This window comes from Dermochelys coriacea, chromosome 2 (genome assembly GCF_009764565.3).
Source record: "Dermochelys coriacea isolate rDerCor1 chromosome 2, rDerCor1.pri.v4, whole genome shotgun sequence".
Taxonomy (NCBI): domain Eukaryota; kingdom Metazoa; phylum Chordata; order Testudines; family Dermochelyidae; genus Dermochelys; species Dermochelys coriacea.
In genome coordinates this window covers 189,648,337-189,663,137 of record NC_050069.1, presented here as the reverse complement: position 1 = coordinate 189,663,137, position 14,801 = coordinate 189,648,337, and the positions used below count along the sequence as shown (strand labels likewise).

The 14,801-nt window shown below is 43.1% G+C and overlaps 1 protein-coding gene across 1 annotated transcript in view; it reads right to left on the bottom strand.

The window, feature by feature from the left end:
- EXOSC7 (exosome component 7) overlaps positions 1-14,801 on the bottom strand; it is a 35,742-nt gene that overhangs the window by 10,275 nt on the left and 10,666 nt on the right. The window contains exons 4-5 of the mRNA XM_038391605.2: positions 11,061-11,226; positions 5,961-6,031 (exon numbers count right to left, since the gene is read on the bottom strand). Of these exons, the coding sequence (XP_038247533.1) occupies positions 5,961-6,031; positions 11,061-11,226 (237 nt within the window). The remainder of the gene's footprint in view (positions 1-5,960; positions 6,032-11,060; positions 11,227-14,801) is intronic.

Genomic DNA, 14,801 nt, shown 5'->3' with positions numbered 1-14,801 from the left:
TTCTCTCCAGAACCCAGACTAAGCAAATTGTAAATCTAATCATTCTATTTTTGTGCCCTGTACTTATTTGTTAAGGTCCAACTATAGTGTTAAAACCTGCAGAAGATTCATCAGTGCAGTAACTGCAAAGCCAGCACACCAGTGGCACACCAGCAATGCTCTCAATTCAGTGCAGGAGGTCTAGAATTGCCACCTGCAAAACTAGCTTTGCAGCTGCAAGTGGTCTCTACTGGTGACTCGCGGGGAGGGAAGGGGGGCAACAAGTCCATCACTACCCTGTTGTTGGGTAAGGGGCAGAGTGACATCTCATGTTGAAATAGTGACTATTTTCAGTTACAAATGCCTAACGTCACAATCTATCTAGCTTTTGCCAGTGTTACAATTATGCATATGCTGTATTAGTTTAATATGCTAAACCACAGCACTGTATTTGCCCATTTATGCAATAACCTGAGGAATCTTGTTCCAGGCCCCAACATACAGAGGTTTGTGTTCCAAAACACAACAGTGGATATACAATGGGGCAAATTCAGCCCTGGCGTATGTACAGCTCCACTAAAACACAGATTTCTACTACAGCTGAATATGCCCTAAGTGCCTTTAGATACCTACTTAGTACTAGAACTGAAGGAATACTATTGAATTAGTATTCAGTGAGTCATTTAAAGCTGTCTAAACATTGCAATATTAATTCATTAATTAAATATGCCACCATATTAGGTCACCATCTTGGATTCCTTGAAGCCTAAAGAAAGGATTGCCAATAGCTATGATGGAAGCTATACAAGCTTGGTTTTAAGGATAAAATTATTGCTCTACAAGGCTCAGATAGGCATTTGAGAACTAAATGCTTCAAAAACAATGGCAGCCAGAACACACTAACTTGGATTCCAGGTTTCAAGCAAGAGCTGGTCTTTTTAAAGCTGATATATACACCTTTGAAAACAGGTTTATAATGGAAACTTGGTCACAAAATTACTATGAAGGAAAAGTAATATAGCTATAAGAGACAAGTTCAGGACAAAAAGAAACTCTGTCCACATATCTATTCAGGGGACACCATCATAGGGCCTAATCACATCAGCCACACTATCAGAGGCTCATTCACCTGTGCATCTACCAATGTGATATATGCCATGTGCCAGCAATGCCCCTCTGCCATGTACATTGGTCAAACTGGACAGTCTCTACGTAAAACAATAAATGGACACAAATCAGACGTCAAGAATTATAACTTCAAAAACCAGTCGGAGAACACTTCAATCTCTCCGGTCACTCCATTACAGACCTGAGGGTGGCTATCCCTCAACAAAAAAACTTCAGAAACAGACTCCAACGAGAGACTGCTGAATTGGAATGAATTTGCAAACTGGATACAATTAACTTAGGCTTGAATAGAGACTGGGAATGGATGAGTCATTACACAAAGTAAAACTATTTCCCCATGTTATTTCTCCCCCCCACCCCATCCCCCACTGTTCCTCAGATGTTCTTGTTAACTGCTGGAAATAGCCTACCTTGCTTGCCACCATGAAAGGTTTTCCTCCTTTCCCACCCCCACTGCTGGTGATGGCTCATCTTAAGTGATCACTCTCCTTACAGTGTGTATGATAAAACCCATTGTTTCATGTTCTCTCTGTGTGTATATAAATTTCCCCTCTGTATTTTCAACCAAATACATCCGATGAAGTGAGCTGTAGCTCACGAAAGCTTATGCTCAAATAAATTTGTTAGTCGCTAAGGTGCCACAAGTACTCCTTTTCATTTTGCGAATACAGACTAACATGGCTGCTACTCTGAAAAAAGTTCAGGACAGTTAGATTTGAATTGTCTGGCACTGATAAAAATACTTTAGTTTTTTAAATAGACTAACATGACTGAAGTGATATTTTTCTGGTGGGCTAGTAGCCGTTGTAGGAAACTTCAAAGTAGTCTGTAAAGAAGTAAATATCTGAAACTAAGAAAAGGGGAAGGAAAGAATGACTAGATTGCATAGTAGATTAGTGCTTTTCACCTCTGAAGGACAGAGCTCAAGTTCTTAGTTCACAAATAAAAGTGAATTTGGTGGTTTCTTCACGTTCCTCACAACAATTGCTCTTCCCAGTTCATACTTGAGCAGGGAATGCCAGCTGTGCTAAGGTGAAATAAGCAAGAATCTTGTAGGTCAAAACTGAAAAAAAGTACTTGCAGTGGCTTTGGAGAAGCTTAGACAGTGTTTGCCCACACTCTTCCAAACTCAAGCCATTAGTCTCTCACTCTCATAAGTGCAATGAAGCTAACTCAAATGCTAGATGAAAGATGTCTATTTTAAAAGACACTGTTTTTGAAAGAACTATTAAAGCAAGCACTGCATGAATAGTGTCCTCCAGTGTTAGCTTGCAGTAAGTTTTTCCTAACCCAGTGCTGTTCTGTTTTAGTTTTTGTATTTTCTTTACATACAGTATCCTTCAAAATAGGACTTCTGTTTAAACTACATTTCAAAAAGCCCAGATATCTTGTATATAAAGCACAAACAAGTGATCTAAAAAAGAACCATGGAACAGCAGCTGTTACAAACTAAACTTAGAATTTAGACTAACAGCATCCAAGCAGCTTTCCCATAAAATCGTTTTGCAACATTTTTTCACCCTTAGCAAGTTTGCAAGTCTTTGGCAGCTTCCCAATGTGTGAGAATATAACTTTTAATGGATTCCACATTACAGGAACACTTTACTCCTTTAAAAAAGCCACCGTGGAGATGATTAAAACAGGAGACTGTTCAGTAAAATACCAACAGGAATGAAATATAGCAGAGTTATTGTCTCAACCTCTCTCCCCCACTACGACTAGAGGGGTGTTAACAGACCACCTTAACACATTTCAAGGGACTAATCAAGGTAACTAGTTATGCTAAACAATCTGTTCCACCTTATATTTAGCTGTGACACTCTGAATGTGCTCCCCAGATCCAAAGAAGAGCTTTGTATAAGCTTGAAAGCTGGTCTCTCTCGCCAATAGAAGTTGGCCCAATAAAAGATATTACCTCACCCATCTTGCCTCTCTCAATCTCAAGAGACTTTCTTCATGTCTGAACAAACAGATTTTAACAACCTGATATAAAAGTCTTCAAAATCATGCTTTTTTCCTTGTATGATGCTTTCCAACCATAGAGCTGCAATCGCATTTCACTCTGGCGTAACTCAGGAGTAACTCTGCTGAAGCCAATGGAGTTTCACCACACTGCTGTAGAACAGTTTGAGATCACTGGTTTCAGAGTAGCAGCCGTGTTAGTCTGTATTCGCAAAAAGAAAAGGAGTACTTGTGGCACCTTAGAGACTAACAAATTTATTAGAGCATAAGCTTTCGTGAGCTACAGCTCACTTCATCGGATGCATTTGGTGGAAAAAGCAGAGGAGAGATTTATATACACACACACAGAGAACATGAAACAATGGGTTTATCATACACACTGTAAGGAGAGTGATCACTTAAGATGAGCCATCACCAGCAGCAGGGGGGGGAAGGAGGAAAACCTTTCATGGTGACAAGCAGGTAGGCTAATTCCAGCAGTTAACAAGAATATCAGAGGAACAGTGGGGGGTGGGGTGGGAGGGAGAAATACCATGGGGAAATAGTTTTACTTTGTGTAATGACTCATCCATTCCCAGTCTCTATTCAAGCCTAAGTTAATTGTATCCAGTTTGCAAATTAATTCCAATTCAGCAGTCTCTCGTTGGAGTCTGTTTTTGAAGCTTTTTTGTTGAAGTATAGCCACTCTTAGGTCTGTGATCGAGTGACCAGAGAGATTGAAGTGTTCTCCAACTGGTTTTTGAATGTTATAATTCTTGACGTCTGATTTGTGTCCATTCATTCTTTTACGTAGAGACTGTCCAGTTTGGCCAATGTACATGGCAGAGGGGCATTGCTGGCACATGATGGCATATATCACATTGGTAGATGCACAGGTGAACGAGCCTCTGATGGTGTGGCTGATGTGATTAGGCCCTATGATGGTATCCCCTGAATAGATATGTGGACAGAGTTGGCAACGGGCTTTGTTGCAAGGATAGGTTCCTGGGTTAGTGGTTCTGTTGTGTGGTGTGTGGTTGCTGGTGAGTATTTGCTTCAGATTGGGGGGCTGTCTGTAAGCAAGGACTGGTCTGTCTCCCAAGATCTGAGAGAGCGATGGCTCGTCCTTCAGGATAGGTTGTAGATCCTTGATGATGCGTTGGAGGGGTTTTAGTTGGGGGCTGAAGGTGATGGCTAGTGGCGTTCTGTTGTTTTCTTTGTTGGGCCTGTCCTGTAGTAGGTGACTTCTGGGTACTCTTCTGGCTCTGTCAATCTGTTTCTTCACTTCAGCAGGTGGGTACTGTAGTGTCTGCCATGTACATTGGCCAAACTGGACAGTCTCTACGTAAAAGAATGAATGGACACAAATCAGACGTCAAGAATTATAACATTCAAAAACCAGTTGGAGAACACTTCAATCTCTCTGGTCACTCGATCACAGACCTAAGAGTGGCTATACTTCAACAAAAAAGCTTCAAAAACAGACTCCAATGAGAGACTGCTGAATTGGAATTAATTTGCAAACTGGATACAATTAACTAGGCTTGAATAGAGACTGGGAATGGATGAGTCATTACACAAAGTAAAACTATTTCCCCATGGTATTTCTCCCTCCCACCCCACCCCCCACTGTTCCTCTGATATTCTTGTTAACTGCTGGAATTAGCCTACCTGCTTGTCACCATGAAAGGTTTTCCTCCTTCCCCCCCCTGCTGCTGGTGATGGCTCATCTTAAGTGATCACTCTCCTTACAGTGTGTATGAAAAACCCATTGTTTCATGTTCTCTGTGTGTGTGTATATAAATCTCTCCTCTGCTTTTTCCACCAAATGCATCCGATGAAGTGAGCTGTAGCTCACGAAAGCTTATGCTCTAATAAATTTGTTAGTCTCTAAGGTGCCACAAGTACTCCTTTTCTTTTTGAGATCACTGTCAGACCTCTTGCGCCTGCAACATAAACCTAACTTTTGGAAAGCTATTCTGGAGTCTCACTATGCAACATTTGGCAACTTTTGTTCACAAGATCACTCATCACACTCTTGTTGAAAAGAATTTGCTGCAAAGGTTTATTGACAAAATAGAAATGTAACATTTGCCTATTGGGGACTTTCTTCATCTGGTTGTATGTAGAACCTACCTATTCAGCTGAAGTATTGGCTAACTTACTCCTGTAAGTGCAAATCCATGCTGCCAAATTTAGCTATCGCTAGCAGGCAGATGAATAAATGGAATGCAAAGTGCCTCTGCTCCAGACTCCCTGCCTTCCATCATGCACCACTCCATGTGCAGAGTAGGTAGCAAAGCAAAATTGATGGTTTTGTTAATGACATGGCACTTGACCAAAAGTTTGCTGAGCTCTGGCACTCACCGACACTTTCCTTCTCTCAGTCAACATTCTGTGAAGAAACTATGAACCAGGATTCATGTTGTTTAATGCAAAAGAAAAAACTCAATTTTTTTTATACAGGAATTTAGAGCTGGTGACAGTCTGACAGCCCTATTGACAGAGGAAGTGATTTTCAGAGGTGCCAAGCACCTGCAGCATCCATGGACTTCAGCCCGTCTGGAAATTAGGACATGAAGGTCTTTATAATTATACACTGCCGCCAAAAAATAAGTTTTTTCTGAAGTTGGCCATGTTTAAAGGGGTGATAAGGTAACAGTTACCACGCTCATTCAATCTTTCAACTCTTTGCTAATATGCGTCCTTGTCATGAAGGAGGTCGCTTGCCCAACAGAAACTGGACCGAAATCACTAATTCATTTCAGCTGGATGTAAATGTTCAGTTTTGTATCTGGATGCAAGTTGACCTAGACATCCAATCCCTTACTTTTTGTTTTAATGTTTAAACTTTAAAAGTGCTCAGATTAGTGCTATTTATCCTCCCAAGAAAATTAAGAACTGTGCCTTACCTTGTATTAAAGAGAGCTGCCTTCACTGCAATAGAGATTGCATCAAAGAGGTTGCCACCACATTCCAATAACTGAGGTAAAAACACAAAACCCATGAACTATTATAAGAAAATCAAAATATTCCCTAAATTGTTGTGACACTGAAACACTAAAAAACTTTCTAATTTAATTATACTCAACATTTCCTATGAAGTCACACCCACTATACTAGATCAGTTTCTTTCCAAAATTGCACTTTAAAGTGAATGCTTTAAATATACGCAGTGCATCAAATATACGCAGCACAGTGCACAGCACAGTGATCACAAAAATGCAGTGGTAAGGATTATTTTTAGAAGAGCATTCGTTACCACTACAGCTACTTGAAAAACTCAAACTTTCAATGAAAATTGAAGGGGGATAGTTGTTGAAAATAATTTTTTGTCAAATATGAAATTCAGGAAGTTTCAGCCAGCTGTAGTTATGGCAATATTTAAAAATAAACTCAGAATAAAAGAGAGTTATGGCTTTCATTCTTAATCCATGCAATTCTTCTTCTTTTAAAAACCTACCCAACAAAAGCACTTGCCCCTATCTCAACAGGAGATGCATGGATGCACCAATCTACTCGGCTCATGTGAAGATAGTGGATTAAGTTTCACTGTGTACAGTTCTGAAGTATGGCCAATGTAATCAGCATAGAAAACTAAAAAGCCTACGAGGAAATGAAATCTAAATTAACTAAGGGTTACATTTCAGACTGATTACTTGTACCAAGACAGACTGATGACTGAAAGGTGAAACTGACAAAAGTTGAAAGCAAAAGCTAAAAGACACAGGGTGACCAAATTACTGCAATGCAACAATTGCTGGATACAGAGAAATTAGCTTGCCATTTTCAGTAGTTATTGGATTTTACTGGATAAATGCAATAAAACCACTCTATAATTATTAAAACAAAGACGAGATGTGTCTGTACTGTAATTAAGGTTATGTTCAGACCTCCAATATAAACTTTTATTATTTGTAATACAGTAGCTCCTACAGGCCAGGAACTCATTGTGCTACCCATAGTACAACTTTTTCAAAACAATATCTTTTAAACTAACATTCCTACATGGCGAATGTTTGTTTGTTCAATCTGTTCAGTTGAGTTGTGGGAAGAAAAAAAGCTACCCCTTCCTCTGCAAACCACAATAAACTCAAGAGTGGTTACATAAAATTCTAAGCCTGGCCCAGCCTTAATCCTCCTTGAGAAATAGTCTCCAAGTCAGTAGTGACAGAAAAACCCCTTCTACGGATGCTCAACAGGAAATGGCTAAGATTTTACTAGAGCCTAATGTAGCCTTCCCATGTGTATGCTGTGCTGCAAGGAGGTAGAAAAACCGCACATTCATTCTCCCCATCCAGTATGACAGACTGCTGGGGCAATTTGCGCGAAGATGACTATAAATGTGGCAATCATGACAAAAGCCTCCTAAAAGCCAGTCTTTAACGTCGGCAACAAAAGGAAACTGTAGGTGTGAAAAGACTGCAGATCCATGGCTTAGGATGTTTCTGTACTCACTGTGCTGGTCTAGGGATAATGGAAATTTTTACATTTAAAAAAAAAAACAGAATGATCATTTCTTGAGACCGTTATCATACAACCAGAGCATTAGCCGAGAGCCCCTGGGTGGTTCTGCTTGCAAATTTGTAGTCTAATTAACTCCTTTTGGTTCAGTCTACTGAACATTAACAGTGTGACTGTGCAACCAATTAAGACAAGTCTCAACTATACTGGAGAGGTATCTTTCTTTTTAGATGAGTGACTTCACAGCAACACCATCTGTTAAAGAAATCACTTCTCCCTTTTCTCCTGAAGTTGCATATACTGGTCAAACCTTATCCTCAAATAAGAGCTGAAACTCAGATACTTCTGTGGTATTGTGCATGGTTCTATAGATGGCAATAAGAAATGGAGCAAGACTCCACTGAAATCAGATCTCTTTCAGAACAAGCTATTTTAGTAACAAATATATTCTCTGCACTCTATTGCATATCCAAGAATGCAGGCTTTTTTAAAACTTCTGACAGAAATGTAATAAGGTTTATTCTCCCCTCAACTTACTGTGCAACTCCCACTAACATGAAAAGGAGCTATTCTTATGCATCTAGCAGAAAATGCAGTAAAAAGCGTTCTCTCATTAATTTGCTCATCATTACACTTTCAAAAACAGAAAAGTCCACTTGATATTAGTGTGGATATTACCGATAATTCCATCATAATCTGCTATTAGTATAACGTTAAAATGTAGTACACCGAGTACTCTCACAGTGAGTGTGGCAGAAATACCTATAAATATTGGACTCTTACTGCATTGTAACATCGTTACTCTACCATATGGTATTCCCTATAGTTATAATAGGAAATAGCACAAATATCTTGGTAAATTTAAATACTGAGATTTGAAAAGATCAGTACATTAATGATGCTTGTTGTAGCAATACCAGTAGTCACTCCTGAGGGTATTCTGCACACAAAAAAATAAAAATTCTATGCACAATATTTTAAAATTCTGCAAATTTGGACAATAAATAAATGTGGAGGCTCAAGCATGGCAGTGGGGAGCACAGTCCACTGGCTGCAGAAGTGGGAGATCTTGCAGGCCCTCCCCAGATACGGACTCACTGTTGAGGCTGCACCCAATCCTGGCACAATGCAAGGGCTGGGCCTGCCCGAGAAACATGATGGAGCCCTGCCCCCCATGCAGGTACATCAGGTGTGGGCAGGCAGGCTCAGCCTGGCAGGATCCAAGTGTGGAGGGGCTTAGTGTGGGGGGGATCCAGGTGCAGGGTGAGAGGGTTCTGTGTGGGGCAATCTGGGTGCGGGTGGCTTAGTGTGTGGAGGGGGAGGGAGAATCCCGATGCACAGGGGCAAAGAGACTCTGTAGGCGGGGTCCAGTGTAGCTGGTTGGGGCTCAGTGGGGTGGGGGTCTGGGTGCGGGGGCTTGTTGGGGTGGTCCAAGTGCAGGGGAGTGGGACTAGTTGGGGTGGGGGTTTGGATGCATGGGCCTCAGCTGGGGGTGGGGCGGGTGCAGATCCAGATGCAGAGGGGTTCTGGTTAGGGTGTGGGAGGCTCCAGGTGCAGGAGGTGAGGCTTGGTGGGTGGGAGGTTCTGGGTGCAGGGCGGGTGAGGGTATGGTGGGGAGGGTGCCCCCAGTTGCATGGGAGGTTGAGCAGACAGGGTAACAGCTCCCCATACAGTGTCCCCTCCTCCATGGCTGAGGAGCGATGGGGGCACGAAGTCTGAGGGAGTGGAGCTTCCTGCAGCCAGGGGAGTTTTCTGGGGGTGGATCTGACCCAGGCCTGGCTGCTCCTTGCAAGGGAAGGAAAAGAAGTCCCGTCCTCTCCGCCCCAGCCCACTTGGGACTAGCAGTTGAGCCTGGTGCAGGGTAGGAGACATCATCTGGGGCGTCCCCAGCCTCACCACTTGCCCCCAGCTTCCTGCAGTGATTTACTTCTCTGCTGGCTGCTACGGGCACTCAAAACGATGTGCCCAGGAGTGTATGACTGTTCTTGTGGCTTCCCTTTGCTTTCCCGTCAGAAAGTCATTTTTCCAAGGGGAAGCAAAGAAATCTGCGGAGGACATGAACTCTGCAAGTGCACAGAGGTGCAGAATTCCCCAGTAATAAGTACTTCTTCAATGATACACACCGCTCAGCCCCAAAAGAAACAGATTTAAATACAATAATTCTTATCAACTGAGTTCTACCTTTGCACTCTATTCAGCAAAAATCCTAGTCCTGAACACATTTCCATTAGACTTACTAATACAATTTTCAGTTGGGCAAAAAGCATAAACCTGACCATGTAAGAAAGTATGTGAATCAACAAGGTATATAACATAAGGAGCTTTGAGATACTGATATATTTAACAATCTAAGAGAACTAAAGCTATACAGAAGTAAGTGTGGAAATCAATTTAAATTTGACTAAGAAAGAAGAATCAAAATGCCCATCATTACCATTATCTGCTCACTCATGGAGGTTTACAGAATTACTGCTAAGGTAAACTTGGCAGTATCATGAACAATTCAAACAAGAAGTTCGAAATATTGTGCAGTAAGAAACACATGAGATTTTAAAAGTGATTTACTGACTTTATGCAAATATGCATATTGTCTAATAATCTGTAGCTTTGTTCACGTTTACCAAATAATTGAAGCTCCCAGTGCTACTCTTCAAAAACAGCACTTAATTTTCAATTATTTTAGGTTCTGATAAGCTGGCTGCTGAGACTGTAACAAACTGCATCAGTACACATCTGATTGTTCTGTACAGTCAGTCACAGTAGGTACATCCCTATATAATTAGACTAATGCCTTTTCTAAAAAAAGAACAATGAATTTGTATTTTCATACATCATTTATTTAGATATGTCTGCATTCTGAATGTTCTTGTTTGTTAACACAGACCTAAATTTGACTTTGGCAACTGTATTTATCACTGAGCTTTATATCTTCAAAGCACTTTACAAACATGAACTAATCCATCTGTTGGAGGAAGTTATCAGTTATTACCCATTTTACAAAATAGGGAAATCCTGACTGTGTGTCTTGGACAAAGAAGTGTCAGAGTTGAGAATAGAGCTCAGGAGCTCCTGGCTCCCAGACCTGTATTTAAGTCTTGCTGTCTCTTCCTCTGAAAATTTTAAGCACATTATTGTGATTTAGCAACTCATTAGGTTAACTTCAGAACATGGACAAAATTTAGCTTCCATTCTAGAAAGAGATAAAGTATTCACGCTCTCTACACACGCTTCAATAATAAAATCTAAACCTTCTGGGGGGAGGAGGGAGAAGCCCCATCACTTCTATATAAAGCTTTTGTTCTGTTCCAAGGATCCACCAGCAATAATACAGTGTCAAGAGATATATGGTGTGAGTGGTTACGTTAGCCACCCTTCTTTCCTCTCTTCCCCCACCCCACACAGCATTACAGTGAGGCATGGACATGCAATGATATTTAAACTGTGTACATATTTTAAAAATATTACTAAATTATTTTTTTTAATGTTCTGTAGCTCAGTACCTTGAAGACGCCCTTGAACTTAAATTATCTCTTCTTTGCTTCACTTACCAAAACATCAACATAGAGAACCCAGCAGTGCTCTCTGGGATTAATACAAAGGGATTTCACATCTATGGTGCTCTCACTGCTAAATATTCTGTAGAGTGTATTTACTATCTCTGTGGCAAGCTCTTCTCCTCCCCGGCCTTCAAATTCAGGAGTGGCATTTGCTGAACTGGATAGGGATAAAAGAAAACAGACACTTTTCATTTCTAAATCAGCCTTTATCCAAGGACTCAAAGCATTTCACAAACAGTATGCCCATATCATCACCACAAAGGAGGTATTACTCCCACTTTACAAGGGTGGAAATGAAGCACAGAAAAGTGAAATGGATTACTTGAGGTAACACACAAAATTAGCATCAGAGCTGGCAAAAAAATACGGAAGTCCAGTATCGGTTTTAGTCACCAGACTATACTGGACAGTTCCTTGACTTTCTGCAGAAATGTTGAAGACTAATATTTAATTACCTCTGCCCTTCATGATAAAAAAAGAAAAAAAAGAAAAAAAAGAGAAAATTACCGTAAGTTCCAAATGGTTAACAACACAGCCTGTTAAAGATGAATGGGACAAAAGACACCAGTGAGAAGAGGAGTGAAAAAAAGACAAGAAAGACTTTTTAGAACGGCATGACCTTAATTATTAATGTCTTTACTGGATATTCTGTTATGGGGTTGCTTACAAACAGCGTCTCATTACCTCAGCAAGCGCAGTTTATGGTGAGTACCAGCTAAAGAGTATCTATTTTTAAAAAAGATCAGAGAATAGCATGAGCCTTCACTTTCCTAATTCCAAAATAAAGGTCAGTTTATGGGTATCCATGCAAGAAGATCCCTAGCTGCCTTGGGCTTTACACAGCTAAAAACTAAAGGTTTTATCTAACAAAGGCAGCAGTATGCCTATAAAAAAAAATCCCCAAACCAACTAACATTCTGAATCTTGTTCTGATTCTATTCTCGTATATACAGAAGGAAAAACATGGGTGTGCAGAACTAACTGGGCCTATAAGAGGGGTGGACAAACCTTTTGGCCTGAGGGCCACATCTGGGTGGGGAAATGGTATGCAGGGTCATGAATGTAGGGCTGAGGCAGGGGGTTGGGGTGCAAGAGGGAGTGCAGGGTGTGGGGGGGAGTGGTGTGCAGGAAGGGGCTCAGTGGAAGGGGTGCACGAGGGGGCTCACGGCAGGGGTGCAGGAGGGCTGCAGCGGGGGCTCAAGGCAGGGGGTTGGGGGTGCAGCAGGGGGCTCAGGGCAGGAGGTTGAGGTGCAGGATGCAGGAGGGGTTCGGGGTGCAGACACCAGCCCGCTGCTACTTACTTGGAGCAGCGCCGGGCAAACACAGGCTCCCTGCCTGCCCTGGCCCCGCGCTGCTCCCGGAAGTGGTCGGCAACACGACCCTGCGGCTCCTGGGGGAGGGATGGACTGAGGGTTCCGTGTGCTGCCCTTGCCTGTGGGTACCTCCCTCAAAGCTCCGATTGGCCGAGAACGGGGAACCACGGCCAATGTGAGCTGCGGGGGTGGGTGACTGCAGGTGAAGGCAGCACACAGAGCCCTCCGTCCACCACTCCGCAGGGGCCGCAGAGACGTGGTGCCAGCCGCTTCAGGGGTGGCAATCCCGCGGGCCGGATCCAAAGCCCTGAGGGGCCAGATCTGGCCCGCGGGCCGTAGTTTGCCCACCCCTGGCCTATAAGCTTACCCTAATTGTGAACTCAATTGTGGGAAAGTTTACAAAATGTTTCAATCACATAATAATAAATGTTGATGGGGAAAGGTGCAAAAGGGAGGCAGACTGAATTAGCCGCTTCCTCCCTTTCCACAAGGCTTGTTCCCCTGTCAGAGAAAGCTATTAGGTTGGTTTGACTCTATTTGTTCTTGACAAATCCATGCTGACTGCTACTTATTATTAACACCTTATTATGTTCTAGTTAGGGAGGGCAAACTAAAGCCCGCGGGCCGGATCCGGCCTGTTAAGGCTTTCAATCCAGCCCACGGGATTGCGAGCCCTGTGGCGCAGCAGGGCCAAGGCGGGCTCACTGCCCTCGCCTGCAGGCACTGCCCCCCCCCCACAGCTCCCACTGGCTGGGAACGGGGAACCATGGCCAATGGGAGCTTTAGGGGTGGTACCCAGAGGTGGGGGCAGCTCGCGGTGGAGCCACCTGCTTCCCCCCCCCCCCCCCCCCCGCAGGAGCCACTGCCAGAAACTTCTGGGAGCGGAGTGGCATGGGGCCAGCGCAGGCAGGGAGCCTGCCTTAGCCCTACTGCACGCCGCTGCCACCCCGGAGCCGCTCAAGGTAAGTGGCGCTGAGCAGGCGCCCACACCCTGAACCCCTCCTGCACCCCAACCCCCTACCCTTAGCCCGTTCCTGCACTCTGGCCCCCCTGTACCCCAACCCCCTGCCACACCCCGCACCCCTGCCCTGAGCCCCCTCCCGCACACCGCATCCCCTCACATACCCCGCACTCCAACCCCTGCCCCAGCCCTACATTCATGGCCCTGCATACCATTTCCCCACCCAGATGTGGCCCTCAGGCCCATCCATGTTCTAGGTGTTTGCAAAGACATTGCTTTACATTTGCTCCATTATCTTTCGGGATACTGAAGCTGACTGGTCTATAATAAAGTCAATGAGCTAAAGTTGCCGTGTCAGAAATTAGGTCTAATTGCTGGATAATATAATGAGAGAACGGGCTAATCTGCCAATCATTCCCTTTGGGGTCCTCAGAAAGACTTTGGGGGAGGGAAGAAGCTGGCTATCGCAATGCTGGCCGATTAAAAGAAGGGGAATGAGCAAGCTTCCCCATCATGGCTGCCATCCCAAGAGTCTCCCGAGATCCCAAGATCTGGCATAACACCATTTTGCCTTCATCATAATCCAGAGAGATGTCCTGAAGAATGCAGATGATATTGCCACCTCCACCATCACTGGTTACATCTTGAATACACCTGGCATGTAAGACTTTGTCACAGACACAGTTTCCCATCATTTGTCCTCTTCCCCCCCTTATTTCTTTTTTCCTATCTCTCTTCCTTTGCGTTTTGTTTAGTAAGAGTCTGGCTTAACCGGCTAAGATTGTGCATTTTGCAACACTGCTGTGAGCCTCTGACCAGATAAAGGCAGCTAAAAGCAATGCCTTAAACAGTGCAACATTGTACAACTTTCCCAGGTCTCAGAGTGACGCATAAGGCTGTGTACTGGGCCTGTGTTTTTCCAGCAGTGAGGTTGCAAGTAATAGCCAACACCAGAGACAGAAGCTGCACTTTCTATCTTTGCTGTTCTCTTCTCCCCACTTTTGTGTGCGTGTCTTGTTTTGTCTTCTAGGAAACAGGGATTAGACTTCAACAAGAACAGCTCCAGCCAATCTCAACTAATTTCTCCTTTTCCACCTAAAAGACTGTCCATTACGCCGTGGGGTTCCTTTAAAAATCTCTCTCCAGAGAGAGAGAGAGAGAGAGGAAATAAGGGCTGTTAAAAATGAAGGCCTTACTTAATACTTTACATTTTAAACGCTCTAACTGTTTTTCCTTTTCCCCCGGGTCCCTAATAAAAGGCAGGATGTTATCATTTGCAGATTTATAAATGCCACCTTGTAATAAGATTACACAGTTAGCGATGAGCCAAAATTATAATCCCACGCAGATGAACTATAATCAAATTTAAAAAGAGTCTTATCACCAAAATTATTAAATTACATACCAATGAAGGGCTCAATTCAGCAAATGTATCTCCCATTTAAGTCAATGGAACCA